The 26,463-nt window shown below is 40.6% G+C and overlaps 2 protein-coding genes across 2 annotated transcripts; both read left to right on the top strand.

The window, feature by feature from the left end:
- The first annotated feature begins 12,208 nt into the window (after positions 1–12,208).
- On the top strand, positions 12,209–16,815 carry tlr3 (toll-like receptor 3). The gene is made up of 5 exons (XM_076091491.1): positions 12,209–12,626; positions 13,331–13,795; positions 13,919–14,113; positions 14,269–16,118; positions 16,242–16,815. The coding sequence occupies exons 2-5, from the start codon at positions 13,343–13,345 to the stop codon at positions 16,471–16,473; spliced, it is 2,730 nt and encodes a 909-aa protein (XP_075947606.1). The 5' UTR covers positions 12,209–12,626; positions 13,331–13,342; the 3' UTR covers positions 16,474–16,815.
- A 1,303-nt stretch (positions 16,816–18,118) lies between these two features.
- On the top strand, positions 18,119–25,676 carry cyp4v2a (cytochrome P450, family 4, subfamily V, member 2a). Its single transcript, XM_076091497.1, has 11 exons — positions 18,119–18,350; positions 18,489–18,601; positions 19,224–19,309; positions 20,243–20,433; positions 20,571–20,640; positions 20,752–20,878; positions 20,951–21,124; positions 21,527–21,629; positions 23,082–23,216; positions 23,742–23,921; positions 24,037–25,676. Exons 1-11 carry the CDS (start codon positions 18,158–18,160, stop codon positions 24,204–24,206), a joined length of 1,542 nt encoding a protein of 513 aa, XP_075947612.1. The 5' UTR covers positions 18,119–18,157; the 3' UTR covers positions 24,207–25,676.
- Positions 25,677–26,463: the final 787 nt, after the last annotated feature.

The raw sequence follows: 26,463 nt of genomic DNA, 5'->3' as shown, positions 1-26,463 counted from the left end.
AGAAGCTGAAGGACAACAAAATAATAAATGACACGGTGAAGGACATGGAGGAGCAGAGATGCAAGATAAGAACCCTACTGTAGGCTAAATTCTAGCTTATAAATTGACATCATGACACACCAGGGGAATCTTTAACTGCATGACAATGACTTTAATTCATCTTTAGAAATGTAGATAGACAGTTCTAAACATTAATGTAATTAATATCTGCAGCTAATAGAAGATAAACCAAAGCTGCATAACAGCAACATAACATAAATGAAAGGTATATTGAGATTAAATACTGGCCATGAATCCTACTGGCGTTATTTCTAATGAAATGAAATGTAAATAAAGTTTTGCAATATCCTAGACCGGAAAAAGATACTAAGTGATGGTTGACTCATACAGCCATTCATAACACATAATAAATGATGTATAACTTTCTGTATTCTAAATACATGTTGAAGTTCTTTAATACTCAATTGCTGGTAATCCATAGTGCTGGGGATGTTAGAGATGATGAGACTCGAGGCAGAAGTAAATTAGTTTCCTCTAATATTTGTCGTACACATATTTTTCTGTATTGTAACAGGTCTTACAAATACATTTGCTGACTTAGCTGGTTGAATAGAAAAGAAGTGTGCGTTGTTCCTGACAGGCTCTACTTGTGTTCTGCCTGAACTGGTCTTTAAAGCCCCACTCATCAATATTGTCTGTAATGGATCAGATGATGTGTGCAATATATAAAGGGTTGCTCGTAGTGACAAAGACACAGAGAATTATCATCCTACTCTGCAGCGCTACAGAGACATTTAGCAGTAACACATGCAATACTGTAAACTGGAAAATACTGAAATAGCTTTTCATTTTCCTCATTTGAAGTAGTCTCTCTTTTTCAAGGTGTCAGCTGACAGCACTTACTTTCAAATTAGGGACAATATTTCATGTTCAGCACATCTGCATGGTACAATATGCTGTTTGGCGTGCCTTGCTGTTTTACTCCCTTCAGATGAGGAGTCAGCAGCTGTCGAACATTCAGAGGGCAGCTCCCACCAACAGAGGCTGTAGTTGTATAATGAGTCAAACACCGTAATTACAGCAGCAGGGCGGGAGGATGATTCTAGGAAACCAGACTGCTAATTGATCTGCTCCTTTCTCCCTCTTGCAATATCCCGTGAGAAGCTGTGATAAAACCTAATTTCTAAAACACAAACAGCAAATGTGTTTCGACCCGAGGACTCTTAAGTTTAAGTGAAATTCCATTTAAAGTGGAATCTGTCCTGAAGTAGTGTGCTGGATAAAATAATACAACCAAACATTTTGGTGTCTGCCAGGTGTAGGATCATCTTTTTAATAACATTCTACGCATGCTTTTAAACATCCCCAAAATATTAGGGATGCACACGTACATATCTTAACAAATATCGGATAGATTGCTGCTAAATTTGGTACAGACGTTCATGGTTCCCAGAGGATGATGTGGCTTTGGTGATCCCATGTCTTTTACTCTATTGCCTGTGAGGTTTTATGTGAAATTGCCAAACATGTATTGATGGATTGCCATGAAATTTGGTTGAGGCATCCATACCCAGTGCTAATTAGCAAACGTTAGCATGCTAACACACTAAACTAAGATGGTGACCATGGTAAACATCATACCTGCTATATACATCAGTAAGTTAGGCTTTATTTTGTTTCAGTATCAATATGCATGTCTCATGGTTTCGATCAAATCTGTACTAGGATCACTGTGATACCTCTACATAAAGTATGATCCACTATGGCAACCCTGATATTGAAACATCTAATCTTACTCTTGGAGCTCATAACCTTGTACACCTCTCTGCTTTTCCTTATCGGGGCATAAAGCGAACACAGAGCTGCTTACGCTCGTTATGCAACACACCCCTTCATGTTTCACCCCTGCGTGTGTCTTCCAAACACAATTACTGATGGACTGTCTCTGAAACTCATTTCTAATATTACCTCGGCACTTCATCCACTTTAATACCCTCCACTGATGTCGGTGAGCCAGGCCTCTCCTGTGTGACTGCTGAGTGGATTGATAAGTTGCGTTGTGGCTGATGAAATGTTGCATAGCTGATGCTGATGTGGTGTCTGCCAGAATGCTCACTAGACGAGCAGGAGCTAAGTAAACATAATAGACGAGTAGTGCTGGAGAAACACAATGGAGACTATACGAGTAAATTAAATGAGATTGAGTACAGAGGCAGAAAGTATGCAGGGAACAATACAAAGTGATGTCACGGAGAGCAAGAGCATCTTCAAGAGGATGTGATGCCAGTCAACTAGTGGATATGCCAGCTGGCTCAGACCGTGTCACAAGATCCCGTCTTTGAACCTTTCAGGTTCACACTATCAGGTGTTTGGTGAGAAAATACGCTCATTGTCAGCGTAGGAGAGATGTGTCTGGGAGTGTCTTTAACTTTGAATTATCCATCAAGACTCCACATTTCCAGAGAGTTTAGACGCTATCACCAAGCAGATCTTATAATTATTCTCTCTTTCTTTGTCAATTATTTATTTAATTGATTGTCTTTTTACTTCGCATTTACTTAACAATTAAAAAGGAAATAAATAAATACAAATAAAAAGGTTTTTCTTGATTTAAACCAAATGTGTTTTATTGTGCATTATGTCCCAAGACAACAAAAGTAAAGGAGATGGATACATTGAGAGCAGCACATCTACCATATAAAGCAATCCACTACAGCGCAACAAAACCACAAACTATACCCTCAAACATGACAATGAATCTCTGGTTTGCAATACATGATGCATGTGTTGTTATCTGCCTCAAGTGTACATTTTAACAGTTAAACATTTTGCAATGATTCTGACGCATGTTGAATTCATGAGTTTTAAAAAAATGTCATAACATGCTTTGAAAGTACCCCTAAGCGTGATTCATGACTCACAAAGACAATTCAGTCCAGTATCAACTGCCCCACTAAATTCACTAGTTAATGGTCCATCGCCAACGATAATGTTTAAAGGCATCATGGAGCAGGAGCTGTGAAGGAAATGTAATTCAGCCTCTAAAAGGCTACAACAGAACAATCCACAATAAATAAATTCTACATCGACATTGTGTAATCCTATAGATGCCATTAAAAAACGCTGAATAGACCCAAATTCAGATTTAGTTTTTGAGGTGGGGATGTTCTTTCACTTTGTGGGTAAAGCTTCCACACTAGTGACACAAAACAAACCAAAACACTAACAAGCGTGGCAAGACTAACATTGTGATCACTGTATTCTGCGAGATAACATGCTTGTTTATCTTGGAGGGAACGCAGAGCACAAAGTCCTCACAGTTTTGGACGAACTGTGTGCTTGATGTCTCACTTGAGATGTTCAGGAGTTGGTACTTCCTGCTATTAGTACTTCCTGAATTTGTGCTGCTAAGTCAAATTCTAGGATATATATTAATTCGCCATCAAAACACATTTCTATCTTTAGAGTAGATGGAGTTTCATGTTGTTCGGAAGCCAGTAGAGGACATCATAGGTACCATCTCAATTGATCTATCCATCCAGTTCTCACACTTTTAATATTCTATTACTACTCCTATAGCCTATCCCAGAATGCATTGAGAAACGGGCTGAGAGACACCCTAGATATGTTTCCATTAAATCACAGCAGGACTTACAGTTACAGTAATAGCCCAAACTATCTTGACCCAAGATTTCAATCTTCAAGGCACATGATGCACCATTAAACACGGTTCTTAACGCAAATAATTTGGAAAAAACGTGTCATGGAAAATAATTTGCAGTTTGGTTTAGTTACAAAAGTTGACAGATCACTTCTACAGTAAGCATGTAAGAAATGATTTCAGAGGTAAGTTATATATATTATAGACTTCATGTCTTTGAAGTCAGACTTCCACAGAGAGGAACATAGTGTTCCGAGAGAGTCATAGCAGCTACATCGTCACTGAAAATGTCTTGGAAAAGTCCTGACAAATTATTTCTAGAAAAAAGTGGGAACCCGGATTTGACATTTACCAGAGTTTAACAAAAGGTTGGCGATGAACAGCTGCATATGTATTCATATATTTCTGCACCCACCCATGTTCACATGCTGAGTAATGATTGTGATGTTCCATATCAGCAGCAGAGAAACCAGCTGCGTTTGCTTGTACAGAGTTGGCCGAATCATCCGCATTCTCTGTTTCCATCATCTACTTGCTAATGAGCCTGTTAGGGGAAATAATTTCTCAAAAAAAAAGAAAAGATTTGCTTCAGAATTCTGTCCCTGATGTATTGTAAAAGCTGTAAATCCTCTTCATAGATTTTCAGCTTTTTCTCGGGCTTGTAATTAAGTAATGGCTCTATTAATCCTATCAGACCTGCATTGCCAGAGGTGAGAGAAGGGACAATCATTAGGAGGCAACAGGAGGAGATTAATCCAGACCAAACATACAATAGTGGTACGCAATTGTGTACATGGTGGTGCAAATAACTTAATTTGATATTGATTCAGAGAAAAAACAATGGATGCATAATAGTTTAAAACATGATAGAAAAAAATGGGCTTGAGTTAAAAATAACACTGTACTGTTTTCGTCTTATTTCTTCTATGTGCAGCAGAGAAAATACTGCTATCACGGTGGCCAAGCTGTCACCGGCCTTTCACTTCTAAGTTCCAGTATGTTGGGTCACAGCTTTAGCACAAACAGGAAATGGGAAAATTGGAAAAGTACAAGTCACAAATTGTTCTGCTGAACGTGTTGCATGCAGCGGGGCAAAGCGATCTCAGGCTGAGAATTTCTTAGGATGAGGAATGTGACCCATGAATCTTCCTCTTCCTTCTTTGGTAACAGCGCTGCTCCGCTACATTAAAAGAGACCTAAATCGCTAAATCAGTTTTAACCACATGACCCAGGGAAATATTTGTGTATTTAGCCAAAGGGGGATGAACTTATAAGTGGATGGAGGAAAAATTGTGTGTTTATTTATTTATTTATCAGCTGAAACCTACTTGAACTCTAAAATCAACTAAATCCTATCAAATATATTATAGCTATATTTGGTTTGGTCACATCTACTTTTCTTTTCGTTTTGGTTTGTTTCTTTGTTTCATTGAAGATACCGTGCTCTGGTTGGCAGTGGTGACATTCCACCAGCACATACAAGTCATGTAAAGAAATGTTGAATAATCTGCCACCAGGGGTAATTAAAACAATATGTCTGAGCGTTGTGCAACGTATTGACACTCCTGAATGAGGAAGTTCTTCCAATTATGATATTTGTATGTTCAAAGGAACCATTGCACCTCAAACATTCCCTCAAACCATATGGCTTTTCAAATCAAGAAGGCATTAAGTCCCATCTGCTAACTATCACTGACAGGGTTGTTGGTACTGCCAGATTGTTGAAGCCAAAGCTTAAGGTGCTGGCACAAAGCTCTCTCTGCCTGCCTTCCATGCAATCAGTTTGGTGTTAGAAGGGTGTAATCTCCCTCTGAATAGGCCACTTGTTTCACGGCCTTCAGCACATGGTCTCGCAGTGGCAACTCTTCACACAAGATGTCTCTGCAAAACAGGGGGACAGGGCTCAAGGCACTGTCTGTAAACTGCAGGCACGAATTAGATCTCATCACAAAGCCCAAGGAAGATGTTGTAAGACACTAAAATTGAGTAAACATGATAATGAAAATTTGCTGTCTCTCAATGATTCAGATTAAAACCAACATATTTTTACATACACACCCAAAGACCAACTATTGTTCCTTTAATATTTACAAAGGTGCTATAAACGGGATTAAAGCATCAATATAGCAGCAATTAACTATTTGCTACATACAGATATGGAGTAATGTCTACCTGAGGAGAGAATTAAATAACTCTCCCTCTGTGTGTATGTTGTAATCCAAATTTCTCCTTGCTTTGTTTACATAGCCTGGCTGGATTGGCGTGCTTTTAGTGCATGTTTGTGCATGTGAGCGTGCCTGGCAAGCTCACAGCCACCACTCTGTACGGCCTCATATGCCGGTTTCAGCTTGTCGCGGAAGCGTAGCATTCACCCTTGAGTTACCCCTCGGGTAAACACTGTTAGCTCAGCACTTTTGCCATATTCTGCACTGTTAGCGCTTATAGCACCATTAGCTGCAAGCCACTGGCTCAGACGTCGCCATGATGAGAGCCAAGGCAATATAAATGCTCCTTATCCTGTGTATAGCACTTTTAAAGGTGTGGTTAGCGACTATAGCTTATGAACATAGCGGGACATTTAGCAGCTTAAGAGACAGATATTTTCCTCAGGAGTTGGAGAAGACCAAAACAGAGCTAACTAAAGAGCTAAAAAAAGAGGGACTGTCAAACTAACATTTGCTGAGTGCCCAGAGATGTTACTCTGCATCTCTTGTGTAAATAGTCAACTGTTTCCTAACATATCAGCCATTTCAACTTTATAAGATGATTATGTGTTAATGTTGTGTTTATGACTTGTTTCTGCTGCCCCCAAGTGGACGAAGTCTCTGGGTCCTGTATATGTCCACATACACATACAGTATACATGTCATGCAGTACATCTTAACGAAAAGGCTTAGTGATGAAACAGTTGATACGTCTAATTTGGTGGTTATAGCTTAGTGCGAAGATTTCCTTACCTCTTTCTATTTCATACAATTGTAAAAATTGAATACATGTTATTTCTTTTAACTATTGCTGAGAGACAAAAGGAAATTGTAAAGATTCTCTATGGGCTACTCTGGTTTATCTAATTGAACGACTGCAAAGAGTTACAGCCCCAATAAGGTTTTCCCTGTATCTGCTATATTTCCAGCAGAGCTCCCCACACACTGAATTGTCTCCCCTTGCATTTTACAGAGCTGCACTGCAGAGAGTTAACAGCACAGTAGTAGATCCACGCTGCTGATTCCAGTTCAGTATTGATATCCTGTCACCCCTGGGGGACCACTTATGGTGAGAAGAGACCTGAGTCGGCACTTTGCGAGCACTAGTCAGTGAAGAGAAGCACATACCATCGGCTAATGCTCAAATAAAAAAAAAAAAGGACACAATGACGTGTCGATAATTGCACAACAGTTGCAGCTGACAGTATGTTTTCACTGATCTGAAGACATTCTATAATTTTCAGTAGCGTAGTTAGTCCTCTATGTGGGCTTCATTGATCTCAATCAGGAATAAAGGCTTCCACAATTCCTTAGAATGCTACATCTGTTCACAGTAAAATGACTCTTACACATTGTCATCTTGTGTGCCGTGTGACACATAGTGGAGTCATCTACGTAATGTGTGTGTTCATGTCCCTAATAAAGGACTAAATCTGATAAGGAACACCAAGAGTAAACGGTCCATATCCTGTTCTGTATTCTCTCAAGCATTTGATTGAAATTAAAATGCACATTTGCCCCTCCCTTCCTCTGAGGTGTAATAACAACCACACACGCTGTGTGTCAGTGGCTGACACCAGTAGCAGAGCTGGGCGTCTGACCTCCAAACATCATTGTTCAGCAAACTGGGGAGGGGGAGATATGCTGCAGTGTCTTTTTTTTCTGCAGAGGGCAGAGAGAACATACTACAACGTTGATGCTACTGCCTGCACCGCTCCTTGTATGTACATGACCCTTTTCCCCTCTTCAACATCTAAAATCTCCTTGTCACACACGTGATTAAGATGAATCAGAGCATTTAAGTGCAGTTAAACTAACAAGACTTAAATTACCACTGCTCCCCAGCTTTTTTTTTTCGGACTCCTTGCACTAGTTTTGTTTTTTTTCCACTTGAGCTGCTCATATACAGCAGATGCCCATTCCGTCAGACCATTACAATGCACTGCTGTGAGACTGCAATTAACTCCATTAACATCGCATGAGGTTTATGGGGTGAATACACACATAAACTCACAGGCACACAGTGTGGGAGTGTGTATCAGTGTGAAGTGAGGATTTGAGTTGATAATGACATTACCTTGTGAGGTAATGCACAGAGTTACATAACATAGGTTAACATCCACCATGTATAACAGTGAAGAGCCAATGGGGCAAACTCACCTTTGGTTTCGAGGCATTCCAACACTCCAGAGATTCAGTCTGCAAATGAGGCAGAGGAGATTTGCCCGAGCCGGTGAGAAGAAGAATGCGGCACACACACTCCCATTGATGGAGCCGCTGCCTCCCCCAGTTATCCCTCTTGCATGAGTGCATTCAATCACACGTACGCATGATACGCACTAGCCACTCTCGGGCTGAAGTGAAACATGTACAGCAATGCCTGTCACTCAGTCCACAGTACAGTGGGGGTGTTTCGCCTTACTTTTAATCCCTCATTCCGGTAGCAAGTAGTGTTTCTCCCGAGAGAATCTGTTGTGCATCTAATTCCTGGCAGCTGTCATGCCAGTGTATGCCTCCTTGCCCTAATGAGCTGTTGACAGTGCACACAATTTAGCCCCTGAATCTGATGTCTCTTTTTTATCTATCACATTACGAACTTGACCACCTCCACCACCACAGTGCTACAGCTCTCTCCACTTTTTACGGTCTTCAGCAATCCAGCCATTGGCACAAAGCCCCGTAAGCTGCCTTGGCTTAACACCGGGCTAAGCCAATCAGGTGGCCTAAGGTCTATCCCAGGACGGACCTGCTCTAATAATCTGAGGAGAGGATGAAGAGGAAAAGAGAGGGGATAGAAAAGTGTATGCAGGTCTGTGTGACTATGGAGGATGAATGGAGGACTCCTTTCTTGAGGCAATGTACGGTTTCCTGCGTTGCATATTGAAGAATCACCAGCAAAGATATGCAACACAATTGTATTCATCCATAGTTTCCTAAGAGAGATGTGCTGAAATTAAAAAGGCCACAGAGTCAGCGTCCTCTCTCCATGAATCTCCACATAATCAATAATCTATTAGCAAACAGAGTGCGCAGGGGTAAACAGAGAAATAAGCTTACATGCTTCGTCAAAAGAGGAGCTAAGACACTAAACACAGGTTGCTACCACGCTTTTTAAAATAGGCACATGTCAGAGATATTGTGCAGGGAATTCACGTACAATCCAGGAAACAATCACAAATATTATATATTGTTATATTATGATATCCAGCATGATTTAATATAAGTGTTAGATTTTGGTCATGTATAAGAAAAGACTAAGAAGTGTCTAACGGGCAGGGACGAAGAAAAATGTAAAAGGCATGCGGTGGGCAACCAGCATTCAGAAAGTTGTCTAGTATATAGGGCAGTCCATATGGCATTGCATCACATTTTCTCCATCAAAAAAAGAAAGCACTTCATCATGTTTCCTCCACTGGGAGATCACCCCAGTGGGCTTTATCATGTTTTATCTGCCATATAGGGGCTTTTTAAGACGTTTGCTCGAACTTTCGAACATGGGGTTACCAAATGTTACACTCACAGTGGTCCTAGAAGAACACATGGGGGATCGCCAAAAGGCGTTGGGAGTCATTCTCTGCCGAGCATGAATGACTGTACCAGATTTCGTGGCAATCCATCCAATCGTTTTTGAGATATTTCCGTCTGGACCAAAGTAGCGGACAGACAGAGCGGCTCATTCCTTGAGTCATTATGCTAGCTTAGAGGGGGCTTTAAAAATACACTATGTACAGTATGTGATAAGATGTGAACAATGAATTTAAGAAAAGCTAGACATATAGACAGACTTCTAATCAAAGTTCATCAAAGATATTCGTGAAATAGATAATTGGTTTGAACAGCACTTTGACACAGTGTGGCTTTGAACGGTGCCAGTGCTGGTTTGGATTAATGGCATTCTTGGGACTGATGGAACACGGGCTCTGTTGCGCGACAGCTGATGTCAAGCTAATTAACACACTTAGGTTCACAGTGGCTGTTGGTATGATATGATTAAAGATTTTAAATGACACCGATGATATTCCTGTGAAAGGCATGCTCAGTGAATGAACTTTGAACAGGATTTTAAAACTACTATGAAAAAAATAAGTATTTCTGTTTGAAGTGAATTTCCCTTCAAGTGAAAAGACAGCCTGAAGGATGCAATGACGCATCACTTACCCATCAATTACAAGAAGGTAATTGCTTTTGCTTTCAGGAGTGCAGTTTGTTGATCAACTGTGGTTCCAGTTCATGATTCATTTAGCATGAGCAGAAGGTCATTTCTGCTTTTACATTACTGCTGACCTTTCCAAATGGGAATGGCCATTGGCTATCTTCAGATTTATTGGTGTTTGGACCATCACAATAATACACCACTTGCTGCCAAGAACTGTTGTGATATATACTGCTCCATAAATTAGTTTCACTCCATTTCCTTGCAATGTATTTCTTAGGGGAAATAGGTGCTAAATGCGATATTCAGCCAAAGTGTTCTTAAGGGCTCAGATTGGGGAGAAGCTGCTCCTGTTGTGCATTTCCAAATAAAGTAAGAATCACCGAAAAGTTACGTATAATGCCAAATCCTACAAATACCTATAATAATTGATTTGCCACGCTGCAAAAGAGGAAAAAAAGCAGAGAAGCTTGTTCCAAGTGAGCAACAACATATCCGATCATATGCTACTACATTATGTATAGAATTAAAAAAGTGTATCTTTCGTATCTTTTTGTTACAAAACTTGAAATATATGAAACTATTCAAGTAAGAAGCACCATGAATGGCCTACTGTGTCTATTGCAGGGATGTTGAGCAGCACAATAAAAGGACTTTACTGCCCTCTAGTGGTAGTTTAACCCTGTTGTTTTTTTGTCCAGTTTCTCCCTTACGTTTCACTTCTCTGATGTTCTGAATGGGGGCATTTAACGTTATATAATGTAATAAAACTAAGAATTAAACATCATCATATGACTTGACTTTGGTTGGTCCAAAGGACTGCGTGAAATAACAGCACCCACCCTGCCTCAGAACTTTTAAAGTGCCTTTGAGACTGTGTTGGTGCTGGGCAGCTCCCAGGTTTGTTTGTGTGTGACTGCTTATGAAAGAGAGTAGGAATACTCAGCAAACCTACTCTGTGTATTAAGCTTATAAATGTTTTTGTAAAGCATATTTTCAACAACCCAGTTCTATTAATTACATTTTAAAATATATTATTAATTTTAAAAGGCAGTGTTTCTGCCCCAGGGTAATTTGTGATACATAACCCATGATTGTAAATATAACATGCACAACAGGAAAAAAATAACACAAATACTATTGTCATGTATTCTATAAAGGTGTAGTAAAATAAACTGATCTTCAATAAGTGCAGTAGCTCTACCCTCTACTCATGGGTAACATGGGCACGAATGCACTATTGTTTTACTTCTGCATTTGAACTATTGCAGAGCGTATTTTAGGGAACCAAATGAATTATGTGAATGACTCACTCACTTTCGCTACAATTACATATTCTATTAGATATATCATAGGTTTTAGAAACATGCATTTATTGGTCACACTTTATTTTGACGGAACAACAACTCATAGCTTCCTACGTGACTTTAATAAGTGTGTGCATTATGTGTCAGTGGACAACACAATTAAAGTGATACCATAGATGCACCTGCTGAGCTGAGCGTTGAACAACCGTATACAAATAATATGAGATAAGATCCAAATAGGCGGACTCGCTTATGCCATTTGAATTTAGTCCAAGCATACAATATCCTGTTAATCCTGTTGGTTCAGAGCAAGACTGGGCCGACCTGTCTTCTAGTGAGGGTGACACATGACAGTTGGAAGACAAATACATTCTTGTCAGTACGCACATGGCCGGACGTCTGACACATAGACCGTGACATGTGCGCTGCACCTGTTTCCAGAATACACACACTTATATATATATATATATATATATATAAATAACACCTATAAAACAGCAGAGACGTGCTCCAATGACGGAGGTGCGTCACCTAGGCAGATTCATATGTGATTTTAAAGTTATCAGAGGCTTTAGAGCTATTAAATAACGCTATATTTACAGCAAACCTGCAGCCAGTTTCGCTCCTCCACATGTATTGCCTTGCATGTCTACTCTTAAATTTACGGTATTTGTCCCATTCAGCGTTGAGTCTTCGCCACGAAATCCCCAAATGTCACCTCATAATGAGACGACTGTTTACAAATAACTTGATGTATTACTCATAGTAAAAACACAGTCATAAACACATTTACAAGATTTAGCATTTTACAGGCAATTGGAAACAACGTGCCCTTATTTAACACATATGTACATTACGGTACAGAAAAAGTGTTTTTGTTTTCCGGTGGTCTGGCCGCATTCGTGACTACTGTGCCAAAGCACAACTTCGCCTGTTTACACCGCGCCTTACCAAACCCTTGCTGATGTTTAGAGCACCACTCAGTCTATATTGCATCAGACACTCCGGATGTTTAATCATCTTAAATAGGCTGGATCCGATCTGGTTTGTAGGAAGTGAGTATGAATCCTGTTCAAAGTCCCCGTATTTCTGTTTATCCTCATGCATGAAACAGTTAAATCCTACAGTCTCTCTGCGATGTGGAAGTGAAATCGGAGTTGCCAGTTGCTCATTTCCGTCATAGTCTGACTTTGGGAGCTTGTCGAGTCTTGTCGGCGCTCCCGAGCTAACGACACTGTGGTGGCGGAAGTGAATGCCTTCAGTTTCAAGTCGATGAAGTCTGACACAAAGGGCACAATCTGGTAAGCTCTCTGTTTTATATCCCAAATATTAGCCAGACTTAAAGTGTGAAGTGTCAAGGTAACACTCAGTGCTGTGATTATATAGTCATAGAAATAAAGCATATTAGTGTAGGCCTACTGCGATAGTAATAATATAGCTTACTGTCTTTAGAAGAGAGATTTCTCTTGAAACCTTTTCCTAAATATTGAGTCACACATTGATGACCGATTTGTCTGTTAAAGTGGCACCACTCAGCATTTTTATATTAACAAAATATCAAATGAATGATTTGAAAGATGTTGCTAGTGATGAACAGCGAATTATCACCTGACCAGACTTCCTCTCTGAAGCTTTTCTGCATCTTTTAGCTCCTTGTTTTGTTATGTATGGCCCGCAGCCTTCCTGTTTTGAGTCACTCTCAGTAGCAGCAGGCATGTTTGAAGCGAAAAAGTTCAAAAAAAAAAAAAAACCACTGTATATGAACTGCTCAGCACCAAACAGAAGACAGACAAAGCTAAAACAGAGCTCAAAGAGAAAAAGGAAATATACTCCTTATATTTCCTTTGTCTTCCAGGTGTGTATAACTATTTGCAAACATGTTTGCCAAATTAACTTTCTAAGATTATATTATATCGGTGCTATTCTTGTTGTGCTGCCCCCAAATTGCCCAGAAAGAAAAAGACTAAGTCTTATGCATATTTTAATCTTTCTTTTGTTTTTCAAGGTTTTTGAAACAATGCATGCCCCACGTTCCCTTCTCCTGGCGCTGATCATCATGTGCAATGGCATGACGGGACCTTGCAATTGCGTGGCCTCCCAGAAGAAGACCTCTTGCAATGTGCAAGACGGCAGAGCTGACTGCAGCCACCTCCACCTCAGGGCGGTCCCCCAGGACCTTCCCGAGAGCATCACCAGCCTGGATATGTCTCACAACCAACTGAGGAGGATTCCCCCCGTGTCACTCACCCGATACCCAGGCCTCCTCCACCTCAACGTCAGCTACAACAGTATCACCAAGCTGGAACAGGGTTTGTGCCAGACACTGCCTCTGCTGCAGACACTGAACATGGAGCACAATCAAGTGTATGTGCTGAAGAAGGTGGACGTGAGCCATTGCACCAATTTAACATGGTTGATTATGGCTAGTAATAAGCTAAAGCTTGAAGGGGAGCCCTTCTCTGCACTACAGGTACAGTTACACTGATGAGTTGGGTCAGTAATAGCTGGAGTAATAGCTATAGCTCATTTTTCTCACAGTTGTTCGATATGCCTCTCATGTATTACATTTTTATTCTCCTTTTAATGTTCACAGAGCCTGAGAGTTCTTGATGTGTCCGTAAACAAACTGCAGTCAGCCAAGCTCGGCTCCCAGCCCCAGCTGCCCAGACTTGTGAGCCTCGATCTGGCATTCAATGACATCACCACCCTGAAGAAAGAGGACTTCTTGTTTCTTAACAATTCGTCCTTTCTGCAAGTCCTCAACATGTCAACCGTGTCGCTGAAAACGGTAAGAAACTTCCCTAGAAATGGGAAATGAAATGGTGTTGTCAAAATTGGAACCAGTGTTAGGAAGTAGTATTTTAAGGTCCTTGCTTTCAGTTGTCTGTTTTGTTTCCCTTTTTTTGTCTCACTGCAAGACCTCTGTTTTATGTTTTGTTGCAGTTGGAGCCTGGTTGCTTTAAGCCTATTTCAGGCCTACGTACTTTAATCATGGATGGAAATAAAATGGACACGCCTGTTATTTTCAAACTCTGCTCGGAGTTGTCAGGGACAGCCATCGATGCCCTGTTTTTTCGGAAGATGAAGCTGGTCACACTCGCAAACACAACCTTTACAGGGCTACAGAAAACAAATCTAACCTTTCTGGATCTGTCCCGTAACGAGATGGTCAAAATTGAAGAAGGCGCATTTAGGGGGCTGTCCAGACTTCAGACTCTAATTTTGACAGACAACAACATCAGACAACTGACCAAGGACACATTTCAGGGGCTCAAAAGTTTGAAAAAACTCCAATTGACAAAAGCTCTTGTGAAAAGTCACACCACCCCGATTATCGACGATTTCGCCTTCCAACCACTGAGTGACCTGGAGAGTTTGATATTGCAGAGAACCGCCATTCATGAAATTAGAGAGCACACATTTACAGGCTTGACAAGTCTTCAGGAACTCGATATGAGCTGGAGTAGTTACACCTCGCTCAGAAACATCACCAACAAGACGTTCGTCTCACTTGCGGGATCGCCTCTCAGAAAGCTAAATCTAACAGGGACAGCTATAGCGCAGATTAATCCTGGAAGCTTCTCCGTTTTGAGAAACCTCACTACTCTTCTTCTGGATTTCAACTTTATCAAGCAAACGCTCACTGGCAAAGAGTTTGAAGGCCTGGGCCAAGTTGAAGAGATGTACATGTCCAATAACCAACAGACAGTCAATCTAAGCCCCACGTCCTTTGTGAATGTGCCCAATCTGAGGGTCCTGACTTTGGGAAGAAGCCTGAAAGCTGAAGCAGTGAACATGGATCCCTCTCCATTCAGTCCCATGCCCAACCTCACCGTTCTGGATCTCAGCAACAACAACATTGCTAACATGAGAGAGAATATGCTGGAGGGGCTTGTGAACCTGAAAGTGCTGAAGCTCCAACACAATAACTTAGCCCGCTTGTGGAAGAGCGCCGACCTCGGTGGGCCAGCGTTGTTTCTCAAAGGCGCCCAGAGGTTGATGACCTTACAGATGGATAGTAACGGGTTGGATGAGATCCCTGCAGAAGCTCTGAGAGGGTTGAGTAACCTCCGCGAAATCAGCCTGGCCAACAACCTCCTTAATAGTCTTAAGAACTCCATTTTTGATGATCTGAGCTCACTGCGGGTTTTAAATTTACAGAAGAATCTGCTCACGGCTGTGAGGCCCGGAGTGTTCAAAACTCCTATGAGCAACCTCAGCCTGCTTCTTATGGACAAAAATCCATTTGACTGCACGTGTGAGAGCATACTGTGGTTCGTGACATGGTTGAACGACACACATGGGACAAGCGTGCCAGGTCTCAGCGACCAGTATATGTGCAATACCCCACTAGCTTACTTTAACCGCTCTGTCATGGATTTTGACACCCTCTCCTGCAAAGACATGACCCCATTTCAGGCTCTTTACATACTGAGCAGCACTGCCGTCATCATGCTGACAGTAACTGCGCTTCTGGTGCGGTTCCACGGCTGGAGGATCGAGTTTTATTGGAACATATTGATCAATCGCACGTTAGGATTCAGCGACGCCAGAGTTGAAGAGGGCAGGGAATTTGAGTACGACGCTTACGTCGTCCACGCGGAGAAAGACGGTAGCTGGGTAGAGAGAAGGATGGTCCCCTTAGAGAATGACATGTGCAAGTTTTGTTTGGAGGATCGAGATTTTGTCCCCGGCATGTCAAAGCTTGAATCCATCGTGGATAATATGACAAAGTCCAGAAAGATCTTGTTTGTCGTCACTGAAACTCTTCTCAGAGATCCCTGGTGTAGGAGGTAAATCAAATTCAAATACGTCATTTAGAATTTTGTGATGTGTAGTATATCTTGTCTGGGTGGCATACTGAGTTCTCACAATTGTCTCTTTGCACTCCTGCCCTCGTCTCTTTTCTTATCCAGATTTAAAGCCCATCATGCACTTCACCAGGTCATTGAAGCCAGCAGGGACTCGGTGATTCTGGTCTTCCTGCAGGACGTCCACGACTACAAGTTGTCTCGCTCACTCTTCCTCCGTAGAGGCATGTTGCGTTCATGCTGCGTCCTGGACTGGCCCGTCCATAAGGAGAGGGTGCCGGCCTTTCACCAGAAGCTCCTCATGGCACTTGGCATGACTAATCGATTGCAGGAGTGAATGTGTTTCATTTGTAGTAATTGGAAATTCACTCTGTAATAATAGATACCAATGTTGGTTCAATTAATTGCAACTGACTGCGGATGGTTTTGCCCTCTGTGTGAATATTGTGCTTACTGTAACTATGCGCTCAGTCTTATTGTATAAATGATAACGAGCAAAAGGTGGTGTTGTGTATGTGTGTGTATGTGTCCTACATATACAGTGGGTTTTTTGTATATTTATTGTTTGCTAGTACTGCAAGGTAGAGAAATCATTATTAATCATATTTAGTAATTACCATTATACTTTTTGTAATGTACATTGTAACATGTCTAGAAATAAAAAAATATTGCAAGTGCAGTTTTAATGATTTTACCTCTCAATCGCTAAAACGTGATGTAAATATTTTAAGTTATATATCTTAAGCTTGATATGCGATGGCACAACTTTTAAATGTATAATTTAGCGGAAAACATCTTGTGGCAGAAAAACGCAGAAAATTAATCTCCTCCAAAATGTGTTGTCTCGTAAAGACAAGGCTTTTTACAATTTGGATGTGCTTTCTGTTTCCTCAAGGCTTCAAACTGACTTAGTCTCAGTGTCGTGTCAAGGAGCACACGCACGGATGGATTATAGCGAATAGCATTAAAAGATATAGACCTTTCAATCACCACACAACAGAGTGGCATCCACACTTTATTTCTCTATTTGTCAGATTGTATTTATTGAGTTAACCCTTGAAAGCCTAGCATGAAGGCCTAAATTCTCTCTTGAAGTCTTCTGAACAGTGTCAGAAAGAGAATTATGGGTGAGGAATGCTGAAGTGTTTATTTATTATTTTGTTTGCCAAATTGAAATGTATTGTGTGTAAAAATACTGAAATCCACCATGTGAAAGTTTTCTTTCCAGAATGTAAACTCTCGCCAGGTTGCCAAAACGTCCACATTCCTAGAAATACATAAATACTACATGACCTCAGTGTCCTCATGCTGGCTACAGCCTTGATGTTCAGTCTCTGTTGAGATTGTGTCACAGAGATCTTAATTCAACAGGTCCACCACAAACTACATGGCCTCAAACAACACAAATAATAAGGGTTAAAATGACGTAATTGTGCTTACTTACTTTCTAAACAAAATAGTGTAAACTTTTGGAAAAATATATTTTATTTAAAGTATAAAATAAAAACACAAAACATTCAATTAAAACAAACAATAACTCAATAATTAAGAAAGTATTAAAATCAAGACCAAAAGGCCTCTGTAAAGAGTGAATTAAGGTTAAATAACAAGGGTAAATAACATCTTTATTATATACTATAATATATATTATATTATATATATAACTGGCACATGGATAAGGCTGTTATTTATTAACTAATCAGGTCTTGATCAAGGTCAGTCAGATAAATAATTAACATCTTTATTATATAATTTGTACCAACATTTACTTTTTTTTAAATATTTTATGTTATATAATATGTTTATCTACCTCCTATCTCCCATGTTCAGTACCGCCAAATTTTTTTTTATAGGCATATGAACAGCAATACACCATGTGGGCCGACTTTAACCCAGTGAGCAGACGAAGGGTTGACTGCAGAGAAAAGGAGGGGCAAAGGCACGTCACACCTTCACAGCCTGCTACTGCTATTTAAAGCGCACACACACACACACATCGTGTTTACACACAGCAACAAAAGATGGCAGTACTGCTCGGCAGTTACTCGATACCTTTACTTGGAATCAGCATCTTCTTTGCTACTCTGACCTACCTCACCTACAGGGTGCTAAGCGCTTACCTGCACAAATGGTTTGCGATGAAGCACATTCCGGAGGCGCCCGGGACGTATCCCTTCATAGGAAATGCACTGCAGTTCAAAACCAATGCAGGTGGTAAGAAAGCAATAGACATGCTGCTGCTGGAGGCCCCATAGGCTTGATACAGCACAATACCGACATAACCGATGACGTAATTGCCTACTTAATGCAGTATAAATACTGTATATGCAGATTTTTTTTCCTTTGTTTCAGATTTCTTTCGTCAAATTGAGGATTTTACCCATGAGTTCAGGGATGCACCGCTATTTAAACTCTGGGTTGGACCAGTCCCATTCGTGGTTCTGTTCCACGCGGAAACTGTTGAGGTACGGTGACTGACAACTGCACATTTACGACACGCCAACCATGCCTTCAGCAGGTGTAACTGGTTTGTCCGTAACTGGTTTGTCCACGTGCCTCATCTTGTAAATATGTAACCTCAGGAACTGAATAGGAGTAAAAAGTTTCATTTTTAACCACATTCAGTGACATGTAAAGTAATCACAGTCAATGTCTTTGCACAGATAGAAGAGCACTAACTTATGAAGCAGAGGCTGCTGCACAAAAGTTAAATTCAGCAAAACACCCGAGTAGACTTTGACCTAGTTACTCTTTATGTACACATGGTTTATCTAGGATGTCATTGCACTTTTACACACTGCAGTCACGTGCGCAGACAAATGGACCCTTGGCAGGGACATGCAAAAGGCCCCAGGTTTTGTGTCTCTTTCTGGTCATTTTGTGTCTTTTTTGGTCTTTTTTTGTTTCATTGTGGTTGTTCGCCACTTTTGTAGTTATTTTGTCTCATGACTGCAGCCACTGACTGCTACATAACTGCTACTGCTCACCATTCCAGTTATTTATTGAATATCAACTGTGCTGTTTTTGATTGCTCATTCTTTCTTGCATTTCTTATTTGTTTTTGCTCTTATTAATTGTCGTTTGTAGACGATTCTGACCAATGCTGTCCACATGGAGAAAGGCCAGTCATACAACTTCCTCCACCCTTGGCTTGGAACAGGCCTTCTTACAAGGTATTTACTTGTGGAGCTCATCTGCTCGATTTTAAAAGCTTGTCAGGGACGATCAGAAAAAATCAAAACATTAAGTTAAAGAAAAGAAAAACAAAGTCGTTTTGAAATCAACAGCAACATGATAATGACAAATGAATAAAAACAAGACCCATAGATATGCCCCAGATGCATACTGTAGACTAAGTCTAAACCCCTTCTTAATTTGTGTTCACATTGAAAAAAGAACAAAAGTGTGTGTATACTTGCAGCCAGAGGGTGGTGCTATAGAAGCATATAAGTGTGAAAAATGAATGGCATGGTGATTTTCATTTGATTTTTTAAATAATTCATGCACAAGTGGAATTTTTGGGCTGAAAGTGGGGAAACGGTGAAGGGGTCACCACAATCAATATGCAATCAGTTCCTAATTCCACCCGGAGGTGGCACAATTTATTATTTTGTGATCATGAATGTCCACAGCAAATTTCATGTTAATCTGTTTCAACATGCCGTTACAAAATTTGGCTCAGGCTTGCAACAAGAGGGAGTCCAAATTAAGTTATTTAGTTAAAAAGGAAAAATAAGACGTAGAGATATGGAAGGAGATATCAGTGGTGTCATGCATGTATGGATGAGTGAAAGCATGCATGTAAACTTCAATGAAACCACAAAGGTGTGGAGGCTTTGAGGAGACGTTGAGGCTGCCCAGTAAGACAGAGCTTATCCTGCTGGGAGAGATGCCCTTCTTGTGCCCCTTTGCCACTCCAACAAAGTGTTATTTAAATGTCAAAAGGTCAAATCTTGATCTGATTACTGAAATTAGTATTGATGATGACCAAATTTGGTGAAGTTAAAGTTTTCATCTCTGCTTCTTCTGTCATTTGTTTTAAGAATACGTGCCTTGAGTACTTTCCCACCCTTAAGTTCTCCTTGATGTCTCCTGCTTTTGGTCAGCACTGGGAGCAAGTGGCGTCAGCGGCGGAAGATGTTGACCCCCACCTTCCACTTCTCCATCCTGACGGACTTCTTGGAAGTGATGAACGAGCAGGCAGAGATCCTGGTGGAGAAGCTGGAGAAGCAGGCGGGGAAGGGTCAATTTGACTGCTTCAGTCACATAACCCTGTGTGCCCTGGACATTATCTGTGGTGAGGTAGAATATGTGCAGTGAATGTAATTGTGTGCATGCATAAATGAACTTTTTATCCCCGTTTGCACATAATAAAATGCTTAGAATGGTCTAAATAAAGCAAAAAAAGATGGTCAACTAACAAAGTCTTTTCAGAAACTGCAATGGGAAAGAAAATTTACGCCCAGAGTCATTCTGACTCAGAGTATGTTAAAAGCGTGTACAAGTGAGTTATTTAGATTTTCTTTTCCATTACACAAAGAGACGATAATAAGGGAATATTTATAGGATTAAATGCTTCATGTTTCTGTGTTCTTCCCAACTTTTTTGTCGTTAGAATGAGTGACATTGTGAGCCGCAGACAGAGGACACCGTGGTTTTGGCTCGACTTTGTATACAACTTCTTTGGTGAGGGCCGGGAGCATGACAAGACACTCAAGATCCTGCACTCCTTCACATACAAAGTAAGTGATGAAGCCAGTGGTTTGAAAAATCAGTGGATGTTCAGTTTCTATTACATTGAATTTCCGTCTCAGGTGATACAAGAAAGAGCAGAGAGGACTTCCAATAATGATTCGGACAGCGACTTTGAACAGAGCACGAAGAAAAGACGAGCATTTCTGGACATGCTCTTGAAGGCCACATATGAGGATGGCAACAGAATGAGCCATCAGGACATTCAGGAAGAAGTGGACACCTTTATGTTTAGGGTTAGTGGTCAGAAATATAACTCACATTATTATCTCTGTCAGGCGTTATAATCCATATATAAATCCCAGATTAAGTTATTTTAGTTGCCATCTTGACTGTAAGGCACCGGGGTGGTACAATTGAGTGAGATTTAAGTGTTCTTTGTTTGGGAGGGGGAGAGGGAGACACACCTGGCAGAGATCTGCACTCAACTGAGTACACTCTTCTAGTTTGTTTTCTTTCTCCTCCTCATCCTTGCTCATATCTATGGTCACATTTGAATGAATATATGACACACTAACACGACACATTTTCATACAATTCCTAATATACTCTCACGAACAAAAAAACACTAAAACTCAGCTTTAAAGTGTTGAATAATGTGCTGTTTTTCTATATTTTTAATGGCCCTCATCGTACAGGGACATGATACGACAGCAGCCTCTATGAACTGGGCCGTACATCTGCTGGGCTCCCACCCTGAGGCACACAGCAAAGTTCAACAAGAGCTTCAGGAGGTGTTCGGTAACAGTAACATGCCCTCTCCCACGCCGCCACCCCACACCTTCTAACTTTCATGACATCATTTGTTTTCCCGCCCAAAGGCCTTTTGACTCATCTTTGTTCAGATTTGTTCTTTACAGCTCAAGGGGAGCTTATACCAGGGATAATAGATGTGTAAAGTCCTTGCCAAAATACTTAGAGAATAACTGAATTATTTTCACTGCTTTGTGGATATTGTTGAGGCTGAAACTTCTCAGAGGAATGCAAGGCCGCAGGACTTCCGCCGCTGCTAACTTTCGGCAGCGAAGTAGTACTAAGAAATGAGCTGGTTTAGGTTATGATCAAAACAGGTATTTAATAATTAACAGAAGCTAAAACAGTTACAAACTGAATTACTCTATCGATAGTAATATATTCCAGGAACAGAGGCCACACGCGTCCCCCGTCCCCCCCCCAACAGTCCGACGGGTTTCGGTTAGCTGTAAGAGGGAAGACGCATGGACTGAAGAATTTCCTGTAGAACAGTGTCCTTTGTGTTCTGTAAGTGTCTGAAAGTATCTGAAAGTGTCCGTATCAGCTCTGTGATTGGCTGAAATCCAATAGTCCCCTCCTGGTTTCGGACTGCCCTCTGCTCCGATGGTCAGCCCTTCTCGTCTGACCACTTCCTGTTGACTCGGTGCCATCATGCATTTTTTTTCAAGACGTGAGCTGGTAGTAATAACACATGCTACGTTTTCACAAGTTTGAGGATCTAATCTTCCTCCACTTCGTCCTCAAGGAAAGACGCCTTCATTTTGATATACTCAACCGGTCTTTAAAACCCCATCTCTTCAAATACCAACGGTATCAGTGCCACTCGGCATGTGATACCAACGCACCATGCTTTCAACAAGCTTCAATGTAAACCCACCCGCGTCACAAGACGGTCAGAGCAACTGACATATTATAAAGAGAGGGCAAGTGGATGGGCTAAACACACACATGACTATTTTATTTCTTATTTCTTAATTTATTTTTATCGTATCGATTGGCTTTATTGTTTCACCTACTGTACTGTTTTATCAGGGTTTAAGTCTTACCTTAGTTTGTTGAGCTTTCTGTTGTTTTATTGCCTTACTTTTGCTGCTTTGTTTGTCAAAGCACTTTGTAAACTCGGTTTTTAAAAGGTGCTATGTCAATAAATTAAAATTAAAGTTAATATTTTGTCCAGGAGACGACGTGTTCGTGTGCAGTGCGAAACTAAACGTAAATATTTACATTTTGTCACGTCGTCATGTGAGTCGTTATCTACTGTAGAAGGTGGGAAAAGTAGGGTATATGTCAAGGATATAAAAGTAGGAGAAAGTGCAACAGCAGGAAACTGCAGCGCAATCTAATTAACAACTATCTGATCCAAGACCTAGTTTAAACTCTGTTCTTTATCTGTATTTTGTGCTGAAGAGTTTAACAGTGGTTCTTGTTTTATGTGCAAAGGTACATCCAACCGGCCCGTTAACATAGAGGACCTGAAGAAGCTCAAATACCTGGAGTGTGTGATCAAGGAGGCCCTGCGACTGTTTCCCTCTGTGCCTTTTTTTGCCCGCAACATCGGTGAAGACTGCCACATCAGTGAGTTACAGATGAGTGATGACACTTGAATGAAACATTCATTTGCTGAGTGCAAATCCCCAAAGGCAGTGGCATTTCTTATAAGAATCCAGGGGAGGCCAGGCTTCCTGTGTTATTTTCACTTGACAAATAGGTTTCTTCGTCACATAGCATATATTCTATGGTGTTGATGGAGCCGTCTCTTCCCCAGAGTTTCTTCAAGTTTATAGAATAAGGCCCTATGGCCTTAAAGAGTCAGACACTTGCTGACCTTTTCCCAGACATTAACACTGTATTCACATTGTTATTTGATAGTGTCTTTATAAATGATGGTCGAACAAAACAAGACCCAAATTGTGATACACTATAGTTTCATCCCAGTCTTTTTTTTTTGTATTAAACAGCTCTCATCTGTCTGTAATGATTTCTAATGGCTTAAGCTGAGGCAGTAAAATTAATAATGATCTTATGTCAAACAAAATGAGTTAAGTGATTTGTAAGGGCAGTAATTACAGTACGGTAATTAAGTTTCTGTTGTACCTGCAGATGGTTTTAAAGTGCCCAAAGGTGCCAATGCCATTATCATTACCTACGCTCTCCACCGTGACCCGCGGTACTTCCCAGAGCCCAACGAGTTCAGGCCTGAGCGCTTCCTGCCGGAGAATTCAGTGGGAAGGCCTCCATATGCGTACATCCCCTTCTCCGCTGGACTCCGCAACTGCATCGGTAAGAACAGGGCAGGTTTAATTTGTAGTTGACTGGACCCGTCTCTATGCATACTTCACGAAGACAAACTCCAGAATAACTGCTGTGTCTGTGTTCCACTATAATCTTTCCTCAGGTCAACGTTTTGCACTTATGGAAGAAAAGGTGGTCTTGGCGTCCATTCTGCGTAACTTTAACATTGAAGCTTGTCAGGAACGTGAAGAGCTTCGGCCGGTAGGAGAGCTCATCCTGCGACCAGAGAAGGGCATCTGGATCAAACTGGAAAAGAGGAAAACCCAAACTTAATCAAATCAGCACCTGCGCTCCTCTTTTACAGAAGCTTTTTGCTAAATTTCATCTTCCTTCGTGATCTCTATTCAAAGCACATCCTTTCCAATTCAAATGGTGGTGGACAGTGTAATGGCTTCTAAATAAAAGGGTCAGGGAGAATAGTGAACTTGGTGTTTGATTTGAGAATTCTGTCATCATTATAGTCATTATAGTGATTCACTATTCTCGCTCAACAACTCTGCACTTTTGTTGTGCCCAAATAACGTTGAAAAATAACTGTACAAATGTTTTGCTATAAGCAGCTTAATCATGGGATTAAATAAAAAGCCAATAACAAATATTTTTACATATTTATTACATTTACGAACACCTCAAAGATAAGCCTTTCATTTGTGCAGTATTTCAGCTGAATGTTAAATTTGAAACCCCGAGCTGCAGTTCTTTCCTTGTATGACTTCATCTCTTAAAGTTTGTTTATTAATATGTTTGGTCGGTCATCTACTGTGCATCACTCTTTGACATATTTCCCAAACCTGATGTAGGTTGTTAACCGAGAAATACCTTTTAAATGATCTTAGGACACTCTTAGGATGCTGGGAAGTGAGATCAAAAAACACACCAGCAATATCGCCATACTTTAGGTGCCAAAGAGAATGAAACAGATATATTTGAGATTGTAACTTCAAGGGACAAAACTCCTCACACAACTCTGAACATTGTCAAATTCGTCTTCAGTGCTTTTGAATACCCTATTTGGTAAAACTCCTGACCTCTCATTACCCTGGTGGCTGGAACTCTAATGAGAATCCATTCAGGTTTATGATTATAATGAGCTAAACTCTTTAGTCACTGAATCCCATCGAGGTCAGAAGGATCCATTGTAACAAAGAAGTAATAATAGCATGACACACTTACAAATGACCCCATCCATAATGTCACAAGATGATTTAGCTGGTATGGCTGCAAAGGTCATTGCCTAACACCAAAACGACATGAGTGATGATGAATTGCATGCTCTTCTCCGATGCTATTTGAATTATTGAGCACTTCTCTAATCAATGGCTGGGTAGAGCTGAGGCGCAGTGGTGAGAAAGCTCTGTGTGTACAGCAGTATCATTTCTAAAGTTACACAGGGAGGGCAGAAAACTAATTAATGAAGAGCGTTGTTTGACATATCATTATCAGTGTAGATTTCGCAGCTGGCAGGAGTGCCAAGGAATGTTTGCAACCCGTTCAAAGTCTTTGTGCGGTTTCAGATTCCACAACAGGTCCTGTATGAACCACGAAAGGGGTCACGAGATGATTAACGACGAGAGGAAACAAATGGAAAACATACAATGTTATTGCTATAAAACGTAAATCTTAAAATTATGTAATTTTCAAAAATTCTTTATTCATAAAAAATGAACATTCAAGAGCTTCTCTACATGTTGGTGAAAAAGCTGTTCTCTACTCTTCTTTGGATAAATTATTTTATTCCTTTAATGTTGTATTTATTCATGCGTTTTTCTTGAATGGTCAAATTTAGGAACACTGCGTCAAATGATGTTGATATCAGCTATTCATAACTTTAAGTTATAATAGGTAACCCGCTTCTGGTTCATATTCTAAGGAGAAAACTATCGAGGCCATGACCTCTGTGTAGTTACAGCTCTGCCATCACAGACATTACTCAATTCTGAGGAGTTTCAAACCTTCTAAATGTTCCAACAAAAATACATTTCTTTCATGCACCCACCATTGTTGAAAAATTGACTGTGTTGATCTCCTTTAAGACAACCCAGCAGACACATGAGAAACACTATGAAATAACAATAAAAATATAATGAAAGACTTCAATCAGACTTTAGTATCAGTTCCACCCGAGATGCACAGACGCCCCTTGGGCTTTGTGATGAAATTGAATGAAACTACTTTTAAACACCAAATGATGATAGATTTCCAATTTCCCTTTCAAAATTGAAATTTGTGTTGAAGGCGATTATGAAATATGACTCCGCAGAGAGAAAAGTAAACCATATGCTCTAAGGACACAATACAGTCTTGGCGTACAAGAGAGTAACAGCAGTAGATTATAAAATGACCGTTATCATGTTGGGCTTTTTAAATAAGGTGTAGTTCAAATTGATGTCCAGAGAGAGGCAGCAGTGTATGCTTTTCTGAATGTGTGCAAAGACAGGGCCTCCGTGTTGCACAGTGCATGTGTGAGGGGGTGTAAGAACAGCACAAACAGCAGCATGTATCTACAGTTTTCCTTTTTTTCTGTCTGAAT

The sequence above is a fragment of the Anarhichas minor genome, unplaced genomic scaffold (genome assembly GCF_050575085.1).
Source record: "Anarhichas minor isolate MPS153535 unplaced genomic scaffold, ASM5057508v1 ptg000014l, whole genome shotgun sequence".
Classification (NCBI taxonomy): Eukaryota; Metazoa; Chordata; class Actinopteri; order Perciformes; family Anarhichadidae; genus Anarhichas; species Anarhichas minor.
Note: the sequence above shows the minus strand (reverse complement) of the source record. Positions and strands in the feature narration are given on the sequence as shown.

Bases quoted from the DNA above. Each gene is read 5' to 3' on its own strand.
- cyp4v2a (XM_076091497.1), top strand. From the start codon at position 18,158: ATGGCAGTACTGCTCGGCAGTTACTCGATACCTTTACTTGGAATCAGC. The intron at 21,125-21,526 runs GTTAGTGGTCAG...CTCATCGTACAG, and splicing joins TGGACACCTTTATGTTTAGG to GGACATGATACGACAGCAGC. The intron at 21,630-23,081 runs GTAACAGTAACA...TTATGTGCAAAG, and splicing joins AGAGCTTCAGGAGGTGTTCG to GTACATCCAACCGGCCCGTT.
- tlr3 (XM_076091491.1), top strand. From the start codon at position 13,343: ATGCATGCCCCACGTTCCCTTCTCCTGGCGCTGATCATCATGTGCAAT. The intron at 13,796-13,918 runs GTACAGTTACAC...TAATGTTCACAG, and splicing joins AGCCCTTCTCTGCACTACAG to AGCCTGAGAGTTCTTGATGT. The intron at 14,114-14,268 runs GTAAGAAACTTC...GTTTTGTTGCAG, and splicing joins CAACCGTGTCGCTGAAAACG to TTGGAGCCTGGTTGCTTTAA.